Below are 19,814 nucleotides of genomic sequence, written 5' to 3' on the forward strand. Positions count from 1 at the left end.
AGGACTCTGACCTCATCTACTTGCCCTCACCGGATTGTGCCGGTATCGGACGTCTGTGCAACGACACAAGCAACGAGGATGCATCCGCACGCCTCCTCGACCGCCAAGAGCAGCTCATGCCCCCATGAAGGCAATGAGCTCCTCCTCGGTCAACGTCCCCACTATATTGTCCAGCGTCGGGTCCCCGTATTCCGTCTCAGTCTCCGTCGTTTGCGTAGCTGCCACTGCGGCCTCCTCAGTAGCAGGTGTTTCCAGCGCCCCCGCCCCCGCTTGTGGAGGAGGAGCCACCGTCGACTTCTTCTTCTTACTGGGCCCAGCCGCCGCGTTCTCCTTTGGCTCCTTTGGCTCCTTGGGCTTTTTCGGCGCCTTCGGTTCCTTCTCCACCGTTGCCGCCGGTGATGCCGGCTTGGTCGATGATCCTCCCTGGTTCGCCATTGCCTCCCGGACGGCAGCGGGGTAGAATGTCGCAAATGTGAGGTAGGAAGTATGACCGCGCATTTCCGGTGAGACGCGAAGGAGGACTTGTGATGATAGGGTATTCTCGGGTAGAGAGGATCTGGGCGACTGGGGTTTACTGGATGAAGCGGCGGGTGTCTCCTCCTCCGACAACGCATTGGGCACAGGCGCAGGTGCGTTGCTGACAGCGAGCAAAAGGTCCGCTTCGGATGCTGTCGCGTCCGCCTTGGTCCGCTTTGCCGGTACCGCCTCTGACACCGCGCTCGCCTCGTCCGCTTTCCGCTTCTTTCCCTGCTCCACTGCCGCCCCAGTCTCTGCCTCTGCACCCGCGTTCACCGTATCCTTCGCCAGCTCCTCGTTCAGCATCTCTGCCAGCGCCGCCGCCACTCCCGTACCTTCTGGATCCTCAGCTCTCGCTCGCTCTTCTCTTATCCGCGCCGCCTTCTCCCGCGCCGTTTTCATCTGTAACAAGCGCCGTTCTTCCTTCTTCTTCTCGTGCGCGTGGAGGCCGATGACAATGTCGTCGATGGAGCGGAGGTGGTTTGAGCCGGGGAGGGGTGGGGGTTGTAATTCGTGTGTGCGAGTGAGGACCTCTTGGGTGGATATATCTGATCATCAGCCCGGCGCCATTGGGTCCAAAAGGGCAGACGCACCCGAGAAGCCGTATTCCCGTAGTGTCGAAACGGTCTTCAGGACCTGCTCAAGACATGGCGAGAAGCAGCAGATTTTGGTAATAACGTCAGGCCGAAGCACTTTGATAGCGTGTGGTATTGCTTCCCATGGTGCGGGCAGGTCAAGGAAGACTAGCAGATCAGCTTGATTAAGTCAGATTCGGTAATCCTGCTCACCTGATTCCACATTCTCGATATCACCAAAGCCGTCCTTACAGACGTTCCGATGTTGTAATTGGACATTGGTCAAGCCGTGCTCCTCAAACTCCGCTCTGAAGATCAGCACATAAACTTTACAAAGAGCAGCCAGACTTACCTCGCCTTCTCGCATCTTGGAGCATGGTACTCGTAACTCCCCACCTGCCCCTTCTTGCCTACAGCTCTTGACAGCGAATGCGTCATGCTCCCACTGCCCGTTCCCGCTTCAATGACCTTCCCACCGACACGCACGCCCAGGCGCATGATGATGTATGCGATATCGGTCATGTATAGGATCTGCGTCCGATGTGGGAGGGATAATGTCCATAGTTCTGGTGTAGGGCGGAGGAGGTAGACGTAGCCTGACTGAGGGGGAGGGGAGTGCATCTGCCAGTTTCAGCTAAAAGATTGGAATGATAAGAGCCTCTCAGACCCACCTTGGAGCCGTACTTCATACCGATCATGTCTTCATGGCGGTATCGTCCGAATTTGTTGTGCAAGACCTGGCCCTTCTTGATGGTGATGGCAGTCATGTCGTCCCGTACCTGTGGCTGTCAGATAGTCGTCCAGACAGAGATGAAGAAGGTCCCACTCACCATGTACAGGATGACTAGATCCCCTTCCTCTATGTGGACTTTTGAGTGGAACATCTTGAAGCAGATGGTCGGTCGGGTTGGGGGTTAGACAGCTGATTGGCTGTCGGGCCGATTCTTTCGCCAGTATTAATTTGCTGGGATCAGACGATGAGCGTTCGACTGAATGACACTGAGGAAGGCTGCTTGCTAGGCTATGAGAAGAGGTGATACAGACAGTATTGCTGAAATTAGCAGTGAGCTCGGGCTGGGCTGGGTGCGGGTGACGTGGATTTCTCTGAGACTGAGGAATGTGATAGTGTTTCAGAGTTTCCATCGGAAGAGAGTCGCGCTGGATGAGGGCAAAGAAAGTCAACTCTACCTCTTTGACATCTCCCATACATCTATCTATGATGAACGGGTCAGCTCAAGGTCTAAGAGGCCTCGTCCACTCGGTCTCATACCCGACTTCCAATCAGAGCTATGCGTCAGACCAGCAGACACTGAGAGACCTGTACAAGGAGCCCGGTAAGTTCTGGTCATCCGACCGCCAATACTCCCAGCTTATCCCTTTTCAGAGTTCTTCCTAGCTCTACAGGAGCTTGCTGCGGACCGCACTCTGTCACAGCCAGAACGTCTGCTGGCTTCCATCATATCAGGCCGGGAGCTGAAGACCAAGTGGAGAGTCAAGACGTAAGTTCTGCACACTACTGCCTGGGCTCGAGCTAATATGCCAGCCTTGTACCGGAAGCTCGCAAGCCAGATGCGAGGCAGCGTCTTTTCTCCTTTCTGGAGGAGGAAGACTTTCAGGTAGAAGTCTTCCATCATTGAAATCCGGCCGCACCTGACGCGGCAGATCGCTCGCCCTCAGCTCTCACTCCTGGTCTCTGTCTCGCGTATCGAACTCCCTCGCATCTTTCCCAACCTCCCTCAGCTCCTGCTCAATCCGCTCCTCACTTCGCTCTCCCAACTCACAGCCTCTGGAACATCTTCTTCCACCGCTACTGTCCTCCTCAATACCGTATGGACCATTAACGCCCTCGTCAAGGAATGGCGCTCGGTCAAGATCGCTTCGGGCCAGGAGGTAATGCGGATGCTGGAGGATACATTCGCAGAACCGGTAGGGAGGATGCTGGGTATCTGGTCTGAAAGGGAGAGGAATGGTCTGGATGATTGGGTGATCAGCGAAGCGGGTCGATATGCCTTCAAGTAGGTCTGCGCGGACAGACTACTGAATGTCGTTACTGATCGTCCAGAATCCTCGCTCGGTTCGGTCAATGGCATTGGAGCAAGGCTCAGAACCTACAGATGCCCGAGGGGATCCAACGTGTAAGTTTGCCATCAAGTGTGTACCCTTCGGACAGTAGCTGATAGTCTAGATACAAGGACTCGTCCAGCACACCGCTGCCCACGCTCCCATACTCCACGCCCACCGCCTTCGCGTCATCTACAACGCTGATAGCCCTCCCGCCGGCGCTGACAGAGCGAAGTTACTCCATTCGTTGCTCAAGCACTTGCGTGCTACTGGGAAGTGGTGGAGAACGATGATTGGGATTGATCCAAAACGATTCTGCGCAATGGAGGGTGTGACATCGGGAATAGGATGGTGGTGGGGCGAGGTGGGAGGCGTGGTGGCTGGAAGTGATGGAGCTGTCGCGAATGAAGGTGAGTCTAGGTGCCGGTCGAAAACTGATAGGCAGATACGGATGACGTTGCATACCCTAAACGCTTCCTCCTGCTGGGCATGCTGCTGTTCAAGGATATTCTGCCTATACTTTCAGCTGAACATCCGGCTAGTTAGTCACGTTTCAATTCATTAGGCGACTTGAACTGACGACCAGTCTTTACTCGCGATTTCGTTCTGTCGGCCCTACATCTCCTCATCGACAAGCTCTTACCGCTGACATCGACCGACCTCGAGGGGCTGGAGGACGAGCCAGAGGAATGGCTGATCTCGGAGAGCGTAGATGAGGAGGCCTGGCAGTTTGAGTTCCGCGTAAGCTAAGTCACCCCGATCTGAGGGCGCAGCTGACGGATCTAGCCCTGCGCGGAAAGGGTCCTTATGGCCCTCAACAATGCTTGTCGGTCCTTTCCGGCCGAGCAGAAAGTCATGGAGCCTGAAATGCTCAAGGTGTTCCACCAGGCTGAGAGTGAGTACCCAAATCCTACCTTAGGCGCCCAGCTGACCAGGTAGCGTTGCCACCGGACGATCTTCGAGCGATCCTTCGCCGGGAAGCCGTCTACTGCGCTCTTGGCCGTCTCAGTCGATCTTTGAGCACATATGGCGGTCTCGACTTCAATGCCTTCCTTACCCACACCTCGTCGTGGCTTACTCAAGGAATACCACTGTGAGCTAAGCTCTGAAAGGCCCCCCTGAGCAGCAGCTGACCTTGAAGGCATCGGATACTGAAACGACGCCTTGCCTGGCTTATCGGTCAATGGGTCTCGTCCGATGAAGAGTGCGCGAAACTCCCGATAGTTTGGCAGACCCTCATTCACCTCATTGCGGAGCGCGGAGAGGCTAGCGATATGGCCGTACGGCTCAGCTCAGCTATCGCCATCAAGGAGTGTGTCGATGTAAGTAGCCACCCGAGACAGCTTCCGGCTTAGCTAATGCTTTAGTTGTGGGAATTGGAGATTGTATATTTCGAGCCGTATCTGGAACAGACTGTGACTCAGCTGTAAGCATACCTCTAAGATGTCTTAAACGGGGCTCATCAGCAGCATCAACCTCATGGGCGAAGCTTCGACACTTGGCGGCAAGAGGTATCTCAACGAGACCATCAGCGTTGTCATTGAACGCGTCGAGGGAAAAGTAAGTTGATCCGGATCCAGATGTGATACACGGTAACTTACAAGGCAGATCATGCCATACCTCCCAACATTAGCTCAGGCTATTCCCGGACTCTGGCATGGCGCTGGCGGTTTAGAAGGGGAATGGCTCTTCAAAGCGTCTTTGGTTACCCTTACGACCAACATCGTCAAGGTGAGTTTTCGATATGCTGACTTGATCTGCGCTGACGGGCAGGCTGCCAAGGGATCATCCGGTAATCTGATGGAGCTGGTCATTCCGCTCATCGAGGAGAGTCTGCAGTCGCCCGCGAAGGACTTTTTCGAGGAGGATGGGATCGACCTGTCAGTGGCAGCGCCGATGCGAGAGGCATGAGCTGACATGGCAGATGGCAGGCAGGTATGTATAACTGCACTTCACTGTATCAGCCAACTCGCGAGACTGGCTTAATACGCCTGTTGCCTGGTCTCACTGTTGGTTTGGAGAGCAATTTCGACTTGATGATGTCCTTCCTCAAGCTATTGGACTCGTATATCCTCCTCGACGCGCCTGGGATTCTGCAGGTGAGCCGTATTGATGATTGTACTCGACTAGGCTAAGATAATAGCTGCATGGTGCGGCAATCTGCACCGCCCTACAAACAGGCTTGACATGGGCCAAGCGCAATGTCGACAATTCCAAACGCCTCCTCTCCACCCTCGCCCTCCTCGTTCGGACCGCCCCCATCGCCATCCTCGCTCCCCTCCTAATCACCTCAGGTCTCTTCACCTTCACCCTACACGCGCTGGAAGACGACAAGGCGGCGGGTCTTGTGCTCGCCGCGCACCTGGAAGTGCTCGCGCGCCTAGCGATGTCCGACCCGGCAGTCTTCTTGCAGATGGTGGCGGAGATAGCGAGGATGGAGAATCGGGATGGGCACAAGACGCTAGAGGAGACACTAGATGCGATGTGGCGGAACTTTGATTATGTCGCGGATGCGAGGAGTCGGAAGGCTATTGCGATGGCTGCTGGGTCGCTGTTGACCACTGTGAGTTGTGCTCGATGGGAGATTGGGGGGCAAGGCTGATTTGCAGGGACATCAGCAATGTTTGGAACGGCTCGATGGGGAGTTTAGTGAGTCTCCTGCTCGGACACAAGTGGTTTTCAATGGCTGACACGGGCAGTGAACATCTTCCTCGATGTTTTAGGAGAAGTACAGGCGTCTCAGGAGGATGGAGGCGGCACAGAGTAAGCTATCAAGTCTGCGCCACGCCGTCATGGTCAGGACCTGAGCTGATCGGTCAGACCATCTGTCCGCTCTTGGAAGGACGAGCATTCGACAGAATGGGCCGAGATAGACGGTGAGTTTCTATCGCGTCATCGGTGCTTGGGGGCGAAGCTGATGGTCTCAGGCACCTCAGAAGGCGCTCGACGACTTCAGGTGGAAGACACGGATCCCGCCTTTGCCATCCCGATCAAGGCGTACATTATCGACTGCTTACAACGGACCCAGGCGGTCGGTCTGGGACCGTACTGGGAGAAGGCGGATGCGGGGGCGAGGAAGAGTCTGGAGAAGTTTTTGGCGTAAGCATAGCGCCTAGAGAGATAGATATGTCGATGCTGAGGGGTACGGGCGTGGCAGCTGAAGCGGAACGCTCTGATGGATGCTGATACCATTTCATGGAATCACTCAATACTCGAATACCCTTACAAGATTTTACAAGACACTGCTGTTTGGTCCCTCCCTACCTTACCTCCTCTTGAACAGGTCAGCGCCCTGGGACGAGTCATCACTCAGCACCCGGCCCCTGGTTGGTGTTACTGGCTCGGCAGGTAAGAAGAGCGGTTCTTGCACGCGAAGACGGACTCGGGCGGACCGGCCGAGATTGGGCGGCGAATTGAGGACTGAGCCTTGCGACATGATTTGAGACGCTAGCGGAGCGATCGCAGCGCTTGCTTCGTCGGTGTCGGAAGAAGAGTCGTAGCTACCGGGGCCGGGCCCTGCGTCCGGGGTCGAATCCGCAGCGTCGTCGTCGTCCTCCATGTCGACGTACTGAGGGAAGATCTTGTCCCGGTCTGACATCATCAGCTTGAGGACTCTCGGTCGCGCAATCCCTCGAGCTTACTTTCGATGTATATCATGAGCTGAGTGAACTTCTCGCCCCGCTCTTTCCAGTCCTTCTTCTCTGCGCAAGCCCTGACCATCGCCCACGTGACCTTTTTCGGCAACTCCATCCAGAAATGGTACGGTAGTCCCGCGGGGTCGACGTCGAACGTCCCGACTTTACATCCCAACGCCAAGTCTCCCGGACCTCTAACGGACTTGTCGCGCATCCAGTAAAAGTCCTTGGACTGCTTGGCCATCGCCTCGCCTGCGATCTGCCAGTCTCCTACGGCGATGGCGGACCGAAAGATATTGTACGGGTCGGCGCGCTTCCGTTTTAGGTATGCGGGCAGGAGGGGCTTGAGGAGGTTGATGACCGGCGTAGCTTTGAGACTGGTAGCGAAGAGAATGAGGGCTTGGTATGTGTCGGCAGGGAGGGAAGAGGCTGCGGGGATGCGCGAGTGCAGGAAGGCGTTCAAAAAGTGGCGCAGGACAGGCGAGGGCTGGTCGAATTCGATGGAAGAGGTCGTGTCGGGGATGAGGAGGCAGGTGTTGATGGCGCCGGAGAGAGCGGTGTTCCTGCGCGGGTCAGCCTTGGGACAGACTCATACGGAAACCATCCATCAGTGGCGCTGAAAAGTGTAGTCTCTTGTTACCCCAGCGGATGGAGACCCACTTACCCTTTGCTCAAGATAGCATCGCTGAAGACTCGAAAGATATACCTGTCGGAAGATACAAGCGAGAAGTCCCCAATACCAAACTGCGGATCGAGCTGTAGCGGTGCGAGGGTACCGGATATTGATCCTCGCGGCATGGTGGGAGAACGTGTAGTGTTGGAGGATGAAAGGCAATGGTCAGCATGTCAGCCACTTGGGGCGGCGAGACGATGTCCGAAGGTTAACGCGGCGGCGGTCAGTGCGTCAGAAAGGACACAGAAGCACAGGATGGTGTCCAAGCGCTATGTTTGGCCCCTCAGCATACTCTCTGTTCGTGCCACAAGCGAGTCTAGAAGATGTATAGCAGATGTTGAGACTAAACCTGATTTATGTGGTACTTGCCTGCGTGGTATGGACATGCTGCCTGGTGTTACAGCTACTTCCCCTCGTCAGCTTCTCCTCCACCAGAGGAAACGCCTGATACGCTGCAACGCCTTCAGTCTCCACCCGTAGCGGGAACCGACCAGCAGCGATCGTGCCGTGTACGTAGGGGACTGGGTCGACGTGAACGTGAAGGCGCGAGTCGCCAGTCCAGGCTTGAGCGCGCCGACTGCGCTGGTCCGCTCTGGTCCGCATGGCCATGCCGCCGTGACCGGCGCAGTGTTTTTGCTCCTTTTCTTTCGTCCGCGTATATGGAGCTGAGATTTGCGAGAGCGATACGAGGGGCGTCGCGCCAGGATAATGTTGAGATCTTTGGTGTTGGGACGACCGCAGCGACGCCATGACGGAAGATGTCATGCCGGAGGCAGCTTGGTAAATTCGCCAGGTCGAAAGGCGTAGCGGTACTGTCTGGCCCAGGGTGAAGACCGATTTCCATACGAAGTCGGTCGACGAGGGCGCCTTTGTACCTAGAGGAATCTGGCTGAAGAGCAGCAACACCCCGAAATTGGGTGTCCACAGCCACTGCAGCACGGACGGTAGAGTGGGGAAAGTGGAGCACCACGGGTGGAGAGGATGGTCGATTCAGCAAAGACCCGTCCAGGAGACCAGCCAGAAATTGGCAGGTAAAGTCTAGGCTTTGCGCGATGAGGCGAGACGTATTGCTGTAACCGCAGCAGGAAGGATGAGGTGGCCGGACGAGGACCGTCCGAATATCACCACCCTGAACAATCAGGTCAAAGTCGATGCCGACCGAAGGACGATTCGCCGCATGATGAGCGAGCCGCTCCTCGATGCTGAAGAGCGAGTCCGGATTCCGGATGATGTGCTCGTCCGCCTTGATAGTATTCCGACCGAGGAGGGACTGCTTGACCACCGACAAGCCGACTCCCTCGATCCCCATCTCCCAGTCCAGCAGCATCGGTACCGCCACCTTGAAGGAGTACCGACTGTAAGAATCCCCCAACCTGTCCATGACGCCCGCCACGATCTCCTCGTTCCTCTTCTTGCCAAAAAGGGCAAATATCTGTCTGTTGCCCGTCTTGATGGACTGGACAATCATGTCAAGCCGATCCGCTTTGAACCGATCTAGGCAGACTGCTGGGTATGGCAGCTCCGTCCCATCGACTTTTGGGCAGGCGATATCATCCGCTTTCGAATGCGCGGTGGCCTGGATGGGGAAAAGGTTGAGAGCTGCGAGCTGACGCAGCCCCGATTCCTCGGGCGGGAGAAGGCCGAATTGCCGCAGTAGGACGGTAGTGAATGCCTCGGAGGAGAGGATGAGGTTGTCGTCGTGGAGAGAGCTCCAGTGTAGCATGAGGACGAGCTTGGCCGCCGTGAAGGAGCCATCGCATAGCTGAAGGCGGTGGCTGGGGTGGATGTCGGGGATGATGAAGTGACGCTGATCGTACCCGTCCGCTATCTCCTGCAGGACCCGCGTACCGGCCTGGAGTACGCGAAGGGACTGTAGGTCCCGCTCCCGAGCGGGCAGGTATGGCAAGCAGGATTGAGATCGTCGCCGACCGAGACCAAGATCTTGCGGAGCTGCTCCCGATACGGCTTTGGAGCGCAGCAGACGACGTCCTGGATGTGGATGGAGAGCTTCACGCCCCTCCGTAGCTCGACTTGGGATAAGTGGGGGTAGACCGATGGCTGATGAGATAGCCCCGACCGCCGTGCTGCCGACGATCCGCGAGATCGGCGTGTCGATGATGCGTCCGGAAGTGCGAGCGAGGCCGAGACCGACCGGTTGCGAGGCGTGATGTTGCGGTAAAGGACGGACGGGCTCCCCAGGAGGATGGATATTCTTTTGGTGCATGCAGCGCGAGGAAGCTTCCTTGGGACTCTGCTGTCAGCTACGCACGTATCAGGACTCACTAGCTCCCACAGCAGCCGACCGTGTATCTGCTCCAAGACTTGATGCAAGTCTGAGCAGAGGGGTGCGTCCGGACCGACGATGGCGATGACCTCTGGCTGACGAGAGAGCTCGGCGGGGAGCGAATGCCAGATCAGGCTTCGGACTCGGTGCCACTCCTCGATACGCTCCGCATCCCAAGGCTGGTGGTACAGAGGAGCGCGTAGCTCTTCATCTCCGTCGACCCACCTCCCGTAATCCGCCCAGCCCTTGTCGAGGATGCTCTGCCGGGTTGAGGTCAGCCAGTGCTCGGCTTGAACGCAGGTATTGTGAGGAGAGAAGGGTGATGGGCCCGTCTGGGGCGCAGGGCATGCACCTGTAGTTTGAGACTGATCCCTCATGATGAGTCTTGTCATGATGCAGAGAGCAAAAAACTATTTCGAGGATGAATCAGTACATTGAGACAGCCTCCAGGTCCCAGGAACAGCGGGCGATAGCTGAATTAGTGCACACAAGCCGTCCTTCGGGGGCGTGCGTTGGCGCAGAGTCAGAGATGTGGTGATCCACCGTCTCTAGCCAGCTCATCAGAGATGATAGAGCCTCAGTCGGTCAATCGCAGTGCTGTACAGCGCTTGGGGTCCGCCCGTCCGGCTGTCAATGATTAGGAGCGCCGGTCCGGCGAGTAGGGCCCTTGACGTTTCTTCATAACGCATGGCTGAACCAGAAATCGACGGTGCTCGCTGATTGTCAGCCCTTCACCCCTCTCGGTCGAGAGCTGACACGAGGTATAGAGTATGAATAGGTGTATCAGCCCCAGCTGTCTTTGCCTGGGCCGCCGGAGATTTATCCGAATGCGGAATGAGGATGTTGTGTGGGGCTCCGCATGACGACCATGAGGTCTCTGGGCACGACTTTTCATCCTCTTCTTTGTACCTTTGCTCTGATCGCTCTGTTACTATCATACACTGAGACATTGTGTCTCTCTCGCGGACCGCAAGCGGCTATCCAAGATAGCCAGTCCGCTTATCGACGCCTACATCTTTCACCTACCTATACCCCTGATACCCTACCTTCCCATGTCGGCACCGACGACCCCGCAGAGCATCGCCCTACCCGCACAAGATACCGCTTCTCATCCCTCCCGCCCCTTCTCACCCTCTCCTCCTCGTGAGAATATACATACCGCCTCGCGCCCGCCCTCACTCTTCCTCGGCGCGGCGGTGCCTGCAAGCCCAAGCCTGTCCGATTCAAGGAGCTTCAACATCTTTGGTCTGCCTGGAACGCCAGAGGTCTATCGGGGCGGCTACGACGGTATGCCTCGACATGAGATCGCGGAGGACATATTTGGATTTGGGGGAAGGGAGCAGAGGAGCAGGAAGACGAGCCGAGTGGGGCAGCCGGGAGAGGTGGATAGGACCACAGTCACTGCGGAGCTGGCAGCTACGAGGGATAGTCTGACGATGGTCAGGTCCATGAGGTAGGCTATTGAGCAGGGCTTTACTGACTTGCCAGCAGCGGATCCTTATCCAGCACGTCGTCGTCATCGCCACCGCTCGGATCGGCGTCTATCCTCGCAACACTTGCCAACAACGCCGATTCGGACAACGCTTCGCTCCACACATCGTCGCTCGGCAGACGGTCAGGGCGTACATCCGGTTTCGCTACTCCTCCGGACCGTTTCGACATATCTGGGCCTCGGACACCTCAGAGCGCTCGGCCGTCCCGCGTATCCATGCCGAATCCGTCGGCTCTTTCCAACTCCAATTCGATGCCCAGGCTTCAGCAGCCCACGGTCGTACGCTCGACATCTGGTCGGGTCGTCTCGTTCGTGCCTCCTCCAGGTCGAGCGGTATCTACCAAGACGTCGAGTCTGGGTCGACCGCACAAATCCAGGGCCAGCATGTCACCCCGGTCCTCCTTGACGACGGTCATGGGGGAATCGGAGGAGAGCGAGAGGGAGAGGAAATACCATTCCTTCAGCGGCGGAGAGGGAAGTCGACCAAGACCCATGTCGTACCTGAGCGACCTCGGTCCGCCTATCCACTTTCCGACCGCCAGACCATCCGTGGGCTCGTACTTCTCGCACGTTGCCCAGTCGGACAAAGCTGCAGCGGACACCACGGCGGATGACAAGGCAGCGGCTTCCATGTTGGAGAAGGGCGTAATCCAGGTGGGCGGAGAAGCGTCGGGGGAAGCGGCTGGCCATGATCAGCTCGGCGCGGATGACACGCTTCCCGGCCTGGACCATAATAGCGGCGGGACATCGGAACGCTCCACGGCGCCTTCCCGAGGGGAGGAGCGAGCGGGCAGTTCAAGAGAGGGTAGCGTTGAGTCAGACACAACGCGCGGCCACAAGCTGTTCTACCGGAACTCGATCGAGCAGCCGTCTCCGAAGGAAGCTGGTGCGCCGGTCTTTACACCATTTCAGCCCGTCGATGACTCGTCCTCTGGACGTATATCGCCCAACGCGCAGGACATCGGAGGCGGCAGCACCGACGGAGCAGCCGGCGGGGATGATCTCGGCGCGACAGATGTAGATCAGCCAGGAGAAGCGGGTGTGATTAAGGCGCAGATGCCGGGAGGCAAGTTGGAGGGGAAAGGTGGCGAGGAGGAAGTCGCGGACGGACCTGTACGTGGGGATCCTTCTTCTCGCGAAGGAGTTGGAGCGGAAGAGTTTCAGGCTGCGCAGACTGTAGATATTCCGATCGGGGAGAAGCAGCAGTCGACAGAGGAGGAAGTGGAGCCGGTCGAGAAGAGCCAGACATCTGAGTCCAAGGAAGACGAAGTGGCGAAATCTTCGGTTGCGTCGGTGGAGGAGAAGCAGGAGTCGGACAGACAGGACAATGGGACGATAGAGGACATGTCCGCGTTAGGGGCGAAGGAGGCACGAGCAGTGCAATCGTCAGACGTGCCGGTCGGATCAGCAGTAATCCCGGTATCGAAGACTGAAGTAAGTCGCGTATCATTCCCTCTCCTGTTATTCTCGCTCACGTTCAGACTACCGTCCGTGTTCAGCCGGCGTCGGCACGATCCGCTGTTCTCGTCTCAGCACAGCCGCGCGTACACAGTATGGTCGGCAGTATCGGCGAATCCCCAGCGGAGCCAGCGGCGGACAGACTTCTGTCTCCCCTCGCAGTCGATCAGACCTCAACCGACGATCGGGACTCGCATCATGATGACGCGACGGAAACCGAGCCCGAACCATCCGCTGTCCCGTCTCCTGCACCGCATCCGAGCGCCGCTACGGGTGCCGATCGTCCCGTCCCATTAGAAGATGCGTCGGTCTCTGCGGAAGATGGGGACCAGGAAGCCAAGGTTGTCGAGACGGCGGCGGTCGAGAGAGAGGAGGCGGATGCTGCGGGGTCCGAGCTAGAATTGACGGGGATTGCGGAGAGCAAACCCCGATCCAGCTTGGACACTGTTGTGAGTCAAATTCATACGTCAATGAGCCGAAGTTGACACCAAAGCTCAACGAGATTACCGACGATGAGGTCGAGGCCGCGCAGATTCCTTCTGAGCTTATCAGTAACCCCGCGGATGCGCAGCCATCGGACGGAACAGTCTACATCCCTCCCTACGCGCCCCGCAAATCCGCTCCCGGCCAGACCTATCGTTTGACTACTGCGTCATCCCCTCCTCCCGCAGACGAAGACAAGTTCGCCGTCACCCTCCTCGCTGGGATCGCTCGCCAATCCCGATCGGATCCGCTCTCGCTGACCATCCCGCACGTCGAGCTCTACCTCGCCTGGAGCGAGCCTCGGAGCTGGCTCTGGGTCCCCGCTAGAAAGTATATACCTAGCTTCAACCTGCATTTGGTGCCGAGTGGGAAGGAGGTGGTACTGCGGGATCAAGCGAGCGAGGACCGGGCGTTTGAAGCTGAGATGCGGCGGGGTATAGTTCGAGGGATTGTAAAAGGAGTGGTTAGTCGCTTGCCGGTGGTGTGGCGGCTTGCGGATTGGGTCTAGTCTAGATTTACATTGTGTCTATACACGTAGCAGTTGTAGCTTTAGTGATACACGTTGTACAGGTGCATGTGATGTTCATTTTAGATGATGTGGCAAAGTCCGCCTAACGGCTGATGATGATTGCTGGAACGGCATGGAATCTCTCGGCACCTCGAGACGCCTCCGATGCCGAGCCGCCCAGTACCAGGGGGTAAGGGGGGACCAATACCCCAGATAGAACTCCTCGACACCACACGCTGGCCTGCTCTCAGCGGAGTCTCAGGCATGTTGAGAAGCAAAAAGATTTTTTTTGGTTCTTTTTGTTGTTTTTCTGTCAGGGCACCGATCCGATCCTCCGATTGATGTTGTTATTGTAGATTTCCGATAGATGGGTAGTAGTTGTTGGATGAGAGATGTTGTGCTGGGAGGTGACACAACTCGGACCGTCGGAAGAAAGATTGCTATACGGGGAGGTGGCATAGGCGGAGGGTTCCGGATAGGAGTGTCGTCGACAGGGAGGCGGAGTCGAGAGGCCGATGGACTGGGGAGCGGACCCCTGTTAGTACCTGTTGGTGGCGCATGTGTGCGACCTCCTCGAGTGCGACTATCGGAGATTGGGGGTTATGCCTTTGAGGCAGTAGAGGTGACCAGCCCCGTCTTGGGCGGTGGCAAGGGTGAGTAGGTTGGGTGGCAAAGTGGCACATCACCAGGTGGGCCTTCGAGATTAGTCGACGTCAGCTGTGAGCGATGACGGTGAGGAGCAGTCCGCCTGCCTTGCCTAGTGTTTATGACCGCTCCTTCGCCAGGGATGATGTATGGTTGAAAGGCTTGGACTTGGCTTGGGCCAACAGCCATCAGCCGCGGCCACATCCATTGGTCGAGCCTATTTCCCTTTTGTGCAGCTGAAACGCGTCCGCAGCAGGTACAATAGGCGTGCAAGCTGGGACAAGGCGGTTGCGTCATTGACGCTATCCACCCTGAAACACATCTACCCTTGATTACTAAATAGCCTTGATAGGAAACACCCTGAGCCCTCTTTTTTGTATTAGCGGAACCTATTCTATCCCGCTTTCCGTTGCTTGAGGTTTGCTTGGTTCGCCGCTGGTTCCTCCTGTCTTGCTGCCCTCCTCATACCCTCCATACCCCATCTAGAGCACGTTAGACGTCCCAGCCGCGGGTGTCTATCAGCAGACGTACAGCTATCGAGCACGCGCGTAGAAATTGCCCGCTACGCTCAACCCGACCCCGCGCAATCGGTCGTCGAACCTTACAGCTGGAGCCAGCCGTAAACACCCGCTTCGATCTTCAGGAGCACCGCATTTCGCGTTCAGCTCGTCCTATAGGTGCGTTGACGATCTTGTCAAATGAGAAGAGGCCTCAAGGAATTGCTGACTGACAAAAGCAGAACCCTTTCCTCGATTATGCCCAGCTAGACAATACCATACCCTACGATGTCTCGCCCACAAGGCCCCACCTCCAACGTATCCTTCTCCGACAATCTCCCTACTCCTCCCTCCCGCCGCGCCAATGAGCTTCCCCCTCGACCACCAGCTAAAGGCGGTCCATCAAAATCATCCCTCTCTTCCAGTTCCGCCTTCTCGCCCAACGAGCCAACACTAGGCTATCAAGGCGATTATGTTGATGCGGGCGCCCAGCCGGGCTTCTCGGGTGCAGGCGCGGATGTGAGGCGGAAAAAGTCGATGGTCAAGCCGGAGAGGGAGCGGATCGATCCCGGCCATCGGTTGTGGCATTATCGGGAGCACGCAGCAGAGGATGGGATGACGGTCATGCCGAGCTGTGAGTTGATCCCGAGGACGAGCTGATGATAGCTACCGGAAACCAACCTGTCGGAGCTGGTGCACCAGGCCTACGCAGAGGCAAATCGCTTCTCGCGCGCGACTCCGATCAGCCCGAACCCGGCATGAACATCTTCAAGCGCAACACCATTCGTCGACGCGCGTCCCAGGCGGCTCGACAACAGCAGGCGCCAAATGCTGTGCAGAGCAACCGGGTCGCTGCGCCAGCGGGCACGAGCGATGGCGCCTGCGGGTGTCTCGGTGACTTTGCGCCCGGGCCAAAGGACGGGTGGATGGTGTACTGCTTCCTCCTCACGTGCTGCATCCCCGGCTTTGTCCTTTCAGGCCTGTTTGGCCGAAAGACACCGGACGCACAGCGGGCGTGGAGGGAGAAGATGGGTCTGGTCAGCATCGTCGCTGGCTTGATGGCGCTCGTCGGTTTCTTTACATTCGGTTTCACCCAGACCGTCTGCGGTACGCAGCCTCTGCGGATCGCCGGCGGCCAAGCCAACAACGGAACACTCATTATCAACGGTTACGCGTATGACTTTTCGCAATGGCGCCACCCCGCCGCCGGAAACACATTCAACGGCTCGACCAACCCCCTCTACCTGGAACAATACCAAGCCGGCGGTAAAGACGCCAGCTTCTTGTTCCAGCGCGTCAACCAGAAGTGCTACGGTGTCATCCGACCCGCTTCCGGCTCTGCGATCAACACCAATGCTCAGGGCGAGATGGGGTGGTACTTCCCCTGCAACCTGCACCAGCAGAACTCGTCCATGCCCACCAACGTTACCGGTGTAGAGCGATCGACCAATTGCCACACCACGACCAAAGGCCGGCAGTCGCTCGCGCAACAGACACCTATCGCCGAGATTTACTATACTTGGGACCGGATCACGCAAGGCAACCGCAATTTGGGTGTCTACAAATCGTAAGTTCAGCTTTGGCATCGCTGACTTTAGTGCCGTTCTCGACTTTGACCTCTTGAACTGGCTCGGCACTGGCCAGGTCCAGTACCCCTCATTCTTTGACACGCTCAAGAACCGCAACTCGACCTTTGCCGGAAAAGACATTACCGGCTACGTCGAGCGGACCGAGCTCAACCAGTACGCCGACTGCTTGGCGGATATCATCCAGGTCGGTTTCATCGACTCGACATCTATAGGATGTGTCGCCTCGTCCATCGTCCTCTACGTCTCGCTGGCGTTCATTCTCGGCGCGGTCGCCATCAAATTTGGAATGGCGGTGGTGTTTGGCTGGTTCCTCAGCTGGCGCCTGGGCAATTTCAAGGGAGAGTCGTACCAGCAGCGGATGAAGCGGGCGGCGGAGATTGAGCAGTGGACGGACGATATCTACAAGGCGGCGCCGGGGTACATGCGGCCCAATGCCAAGGCGAGTCGGAAGACTGTCTTCTTCCCCACCACTTCGCGCTTCAGCAAGGCTGAGCCAATGATGGTCGGAGCGGGACGGCCTACTACCGCCTACAACTTGGCCGTCGACAAGGGCTCGCGTCAGCAGAGCATGTACGGCAACAAGCTTACTCCGCCCGGCTCGCCCATGCTGCGGAACAGCCGGTCGTCCACCTCCCTCCCCTTTCGCGACGAATCGCATCAATCCCTCTCGGACCAGGCTAGCAACTGCCCCTTCCCCCTCGGCAACGTCGTCCCGCAGCCCGCGTCGGACTTTGAGCCCTTTGGCTTCCCTCTTCCCCACTCGATCCTCCTCGTCACCGCCTATTCAGAGTCGATCGACGGTCTCCGGACCACGCTCGACTCGCTAGCCACGACCGACTATCCCAACAGTCACAAATTGCTCCTCGTTATTTGTGACGGGATGGTCAAGGGATCAGGCTCCAAGCAGTTCACCCCGGACATCGTCCTCGGCATGATGACGGAACTCGTCGAGGCGCCCGAGGAGACGGAATCTCACTCGTACGTCGCCATCGCGGACGGGCACAAGAAACACAACAAGGCCAAGGTGTATGCCGGCTTCTACAATTATGACGACTCTACCGTCGAGCAGAGCAAGCAGCAGCGCGTGCCCATGGTGCTCGTCGCCAAGGTCGGGAACGACATGGAGCGGAACGACGCCAAGCCCGGAAACCGCGGAAAGCGAGACTCGCAGATCGTCCTCATGAGCTTTTTGCAAAAGGTCATGTTTGACGAGCGGATGACCACGTTCGACTATGAGTTCTTCAACGCTATCTGGCGGTGCACCGGCATCACCCCGGACCGGTACGAGACGGTCTTGTGTGTCGATGCAGACACCAAGGTGTTCCCGGACTCGCTCACCCGCATGAACGCGTGCATGGTGAACGACACCGAGATCATGGGGTTGTGCGGAGAGACCAAAATTGCCAACAAGTCGGAAAGCTGGGTCACGATGATTCAAGGTGGGTTTATCGCCAAGCAAAGCTGACCATAGTCTTTGAATACTACATTTCCCACCACTTGACCAAGGCGTTCGAGTCGGTCTTCGGCGGTGTCACCTGTCTTCCGGGATGTTTCTCCATGTACCGGATCAAGGCGCCCAAGGGCGACCGCGGCTACTGGGTGCCTATTCTCGCCAACCCGGATATCGTGGAACATTACTCGGAGAACATCGTCGACACCCTGCACAAGAAGAACCTCTTGCTTCTCGGCGAGGACCGGTACCTTTCCACCCTGATGCTCAAGACCTTCCCCAAGCGGAAGATGGTCTTTTGCCCCCAGGCGGTCTGCAAAACGGTCGTCCCGGAACGGTTCCGCATCCTGCTGTCGCAGCGTCGCCGGTGGATCAACTCGACGGTTCACAACCTCTTTGAGCTCATGCTCGTCCGGGACCTGTGCGGGACATTCTGCTTCTCCATGCAGTTTGTCGTCTTTATGGATCTCGTCGGTACCCTCGTCCTCCCGGCCGCCATCAGTTTCACCCTCTACATCTTGATCATCACCATCCTCCCGCAAAGCGTGACCGGCATGGAGAAGCCCATCATCTCGCTTATCCTCCTCGCCTTTATCCTCGGTCTCCCCGGTGTCCTCATCGTCATCACCTCCCGCAAGGTCGCCTATGTCGGGTGGATGCTGATGTACCTCCTCTCGCTGCCCATCTGGAACTTGGTCCTCCCGGCATATGCCTACTGGCACATGGACGACTTTACCTGGGGAGAGACGAGAAAGATTGTAGGAGAGCACAAGGAGGAGGCGCACGGTGCCAAGCAGGGGCAGTTCAACTCGAGGGATATCGTGATGAAGCGCTGGGTCGAGTTTGAGCGCGAGAGGAGGTGGAAGAATGGGACGGCGAGCAGGGATAGCGGGTTGTATGATGTTGTTCAGCGCTCTAGCAGTCCGAGAAGGTAAGTTGGTGTTTGGGTTACGCTGATCCCAGTCACCTTCCGTCCAACCGGTACTCGATGGCCTCGACGAGCGAGACGTACATGTCTGGCTTCAACACATCGGAAAGCAACCCTCTCTTCCGCCCGAGCCACAGCATGGCATCCATGAGCCCGTACAGCGAAAAGACCGACCCCAACGGCATCCCTCAGCTCGCTCTCCCCCCGGCGCGTCCAATGATGCCATCTCCAGCGTCATCCGAGTCGGGTGGCCGGGAAGATCCCAGCAGACTACCCCAGGCGCCCTACCCCTACGGCTACCCCACTAGCCAGAGCGACGACAATGACGCCCCCATCCTTTCCGGCTTCCCTGCCAATGACAACTACCGCCAGCCCCAGGCTTACAGCCAAGCCCCGGTTCAGGTCTACCCAACGTCCGACACGCCGCGTCAGCGCACTCCGTCAGCCAACAGCCGCGGGGTCTCGCTCGTCGATACCGGACCCGTCCCCGCTGCGCCGCACGACCCCGTTCGAAGGGTCTCGAGGCATCAGCGAAGGAGCTCTAGCCGGAATCAGCTAGTCAGCCCAGTTACTGGGAGTAGCCAATCTTCGCATCTGCCTCCAGGAGCAGTGAGTTCAAGTCCGTGTACTAAGATTTGCAGCTGATTCTTAGGCACCACCATCTCGATACTAGAAAAGTGAACGATGTGGACATTATTTGACGACGTTGATGGACGCTAGATACGATTTAGTTTAGTTGGCTTTTCCCCTCATCTCTTCTGTCAGCTAGATTTTGTTTCTCGGTATACTAGGTATCATCTGTACGCAGGCAAGGCAGGGGATGCATATACGATTCTTCGCCCCAAGCCCCGGTTGAAAGAAAGCCACGTCATGCAGATCTGGCTGCTGATCACCGTCATTACCGAGTCGAAGCTGAAGTTGCCTTTGAAATCTAACACACTCTCCTTGACACACTCTCATCAACTGTGTAGCTCTCACTTACACCTAGGACATACCCATAGCTTGCTGCTTGCTCGTTGC

General features: G+C 57.3%; 6 protein-coding genes across 6 annotated transcripts; 3 read left to right on the forward strand and 3 right to left on the reverse strand.

Annotated features, from left to right (window-relative positions):
- Positions 1-114: 114 nt before the first annotated feature.
- On the reverse strand, positions 115-1,975 carry MKK02DRAFT_20100 (tRNA methyltransferase complex GCD14 subunit-domain-containing protein; the record flags this gene model as incomplete). The annotated part of the gene is made up of 7 exons (XM_053086195.1): positions 115-234; positions 385-1,064; positions 1,110-1,259; positions 1,305-1,399; positions 1,444-1,712; positions 1,763-1,870; positions 1,922-1,975. The coding sequence occupies 7 exons, from the start codon at positions 1,973-1,975 to the stop codon at positions 115-117; spliced, it is 1,476 nt and encodes a 491-aa protein (XP_052942046.1).
- A 335-nt stretch (positions 1,976-2,310) lies between these two features.
- MKK02DRAFT_20663 (armadillo-type protein) lies at positions 2,311-6,255 on the forward strand (the record flags this gene model as incomplete). Its single annotated transcript, XM_053086296.1, has 21 exons — positions 2,311-2,425; positions 2,476-2,590; positions 2,635-2,707; positions 2,754-3,106; positions 3,154-3,226; positions 3,277-3,562; positions 3,598-3,693; positions 3,739-3,893; positions 3,939-4,047; positions 4,092-4,245; positions 4,294-4,474; positions 4,520-4,578; positions 4,622-4,712; positions 4,761-4,883; positions 4,926-5,032; positions 5,077-5,251; positions 5,296-5,715; positions 5,762-5,801; positions 5,852-5,915; positions 5,973-6,028; positions 6,080-6,255. 21 exons carry the CDS (start codon positions 2,311-2,313, stop codon positions 6,253-6,255), a joined length of 3,021 nt encoding a protein of 1,006 aa, XP_052942047.1.
- Positions 6,256-6,417: 162 nt separating this feature from the next.
- MKK02DRAFT_40576 (uncharacterized protein) lies at positions 6,418-7,585 on the reverse strand (the record flags this gene model as incomplete). Its single annotated transcript, XM_053091160.1, has 3 exons — positions 6,418-6,743; positions 6,794-7,350; positions 7,452-7,585. The coding sequence occupies 3 exons, from the start codon at positions 7,583-7,585 to the stop codon at positions 6,418-6,420; spliced, it is 1,017 nt and encodes a 338-aa protein (XP_052942048.1).
- A 229-nt stretch (positions 7,586-7,814) lies between these two features.
- On the reverse strand, positions 7,815-10,121 carry MKK02DRAFT_40577 (uncharacterized protein; the record flags this gene model as incomplete). The annotated part of the gene is made up of 3 exons (XM_053091161.1): positions 7,815-8,345; positions 8,404-9,711; positions 9,744-10,121. The coding sequence occupies 3 exons, from the start codon at positions 10,119-10,121 to the stop codon at positions 7,815-7,817; spliced, it is 2,217 nt and encodes a 738-aa protein (XP_052942049.1).
- Positions 10,122-10,796: 675 nt separating this feature from the next.
- Positions 10,797-13,685, forward strand: MKK02DRAFT_40578 (uncharacterized protein; the record flags this gene model as incomplete). Its single annotated transcript, XM_053091162.1, has 4 exons — positions 10,797-11,197; positions 11,233-12,670; positions 12,718-13,143; positions 13,188-13,685. 4 exons carry the CDS (start codon positions 10,797-10,799, stop codon positions 13,683-13,685), a joined length of 2,763 nt encoding a protein of 920 aa, XP_052942050.1.
- A 1,430-nt stretch (positions 13,686-15,115) lies between these two features.
- Positions 15,116-19,467, forward strand: MKK02DRAFT_30135 (chitin synthase 3; the record flags this gene model as incomplete). Its single annotated transcript, XM_053087979.1, has 6 exons — positions 15,116-15,461; positions 15,494-16,394; positions 16,426-17,855; positions 17,888-18,797; positions 18,830-19,403; positions 19,447-19,467. 6 exons carry the CDS (start codon positions 15,116-15,118, stop codon positions 19,465-19,467), a joined length of 4,182 nt encoding a protein of 1,393 aa, XP_052942051.1.
- Positions 19,468-19,814: the final 347 nt, after the last annotated feature.

This window comes from Dioszegia hungarica, assembly GCF_025882075.1.
Source record: "Dioszegia hungarica strain PDD-24b-2 chromosome Unknown MKK02contig_25, whole genome shotgun sequence".
Taxonomy (NCBI): domain Eukaryota; kingdom Fungi; phylum Basidiomycota; class Tremellomycetes; order Tremellales; family Bulleribasidiaceae; genus Dioszegia; species Dioszegia hungarica.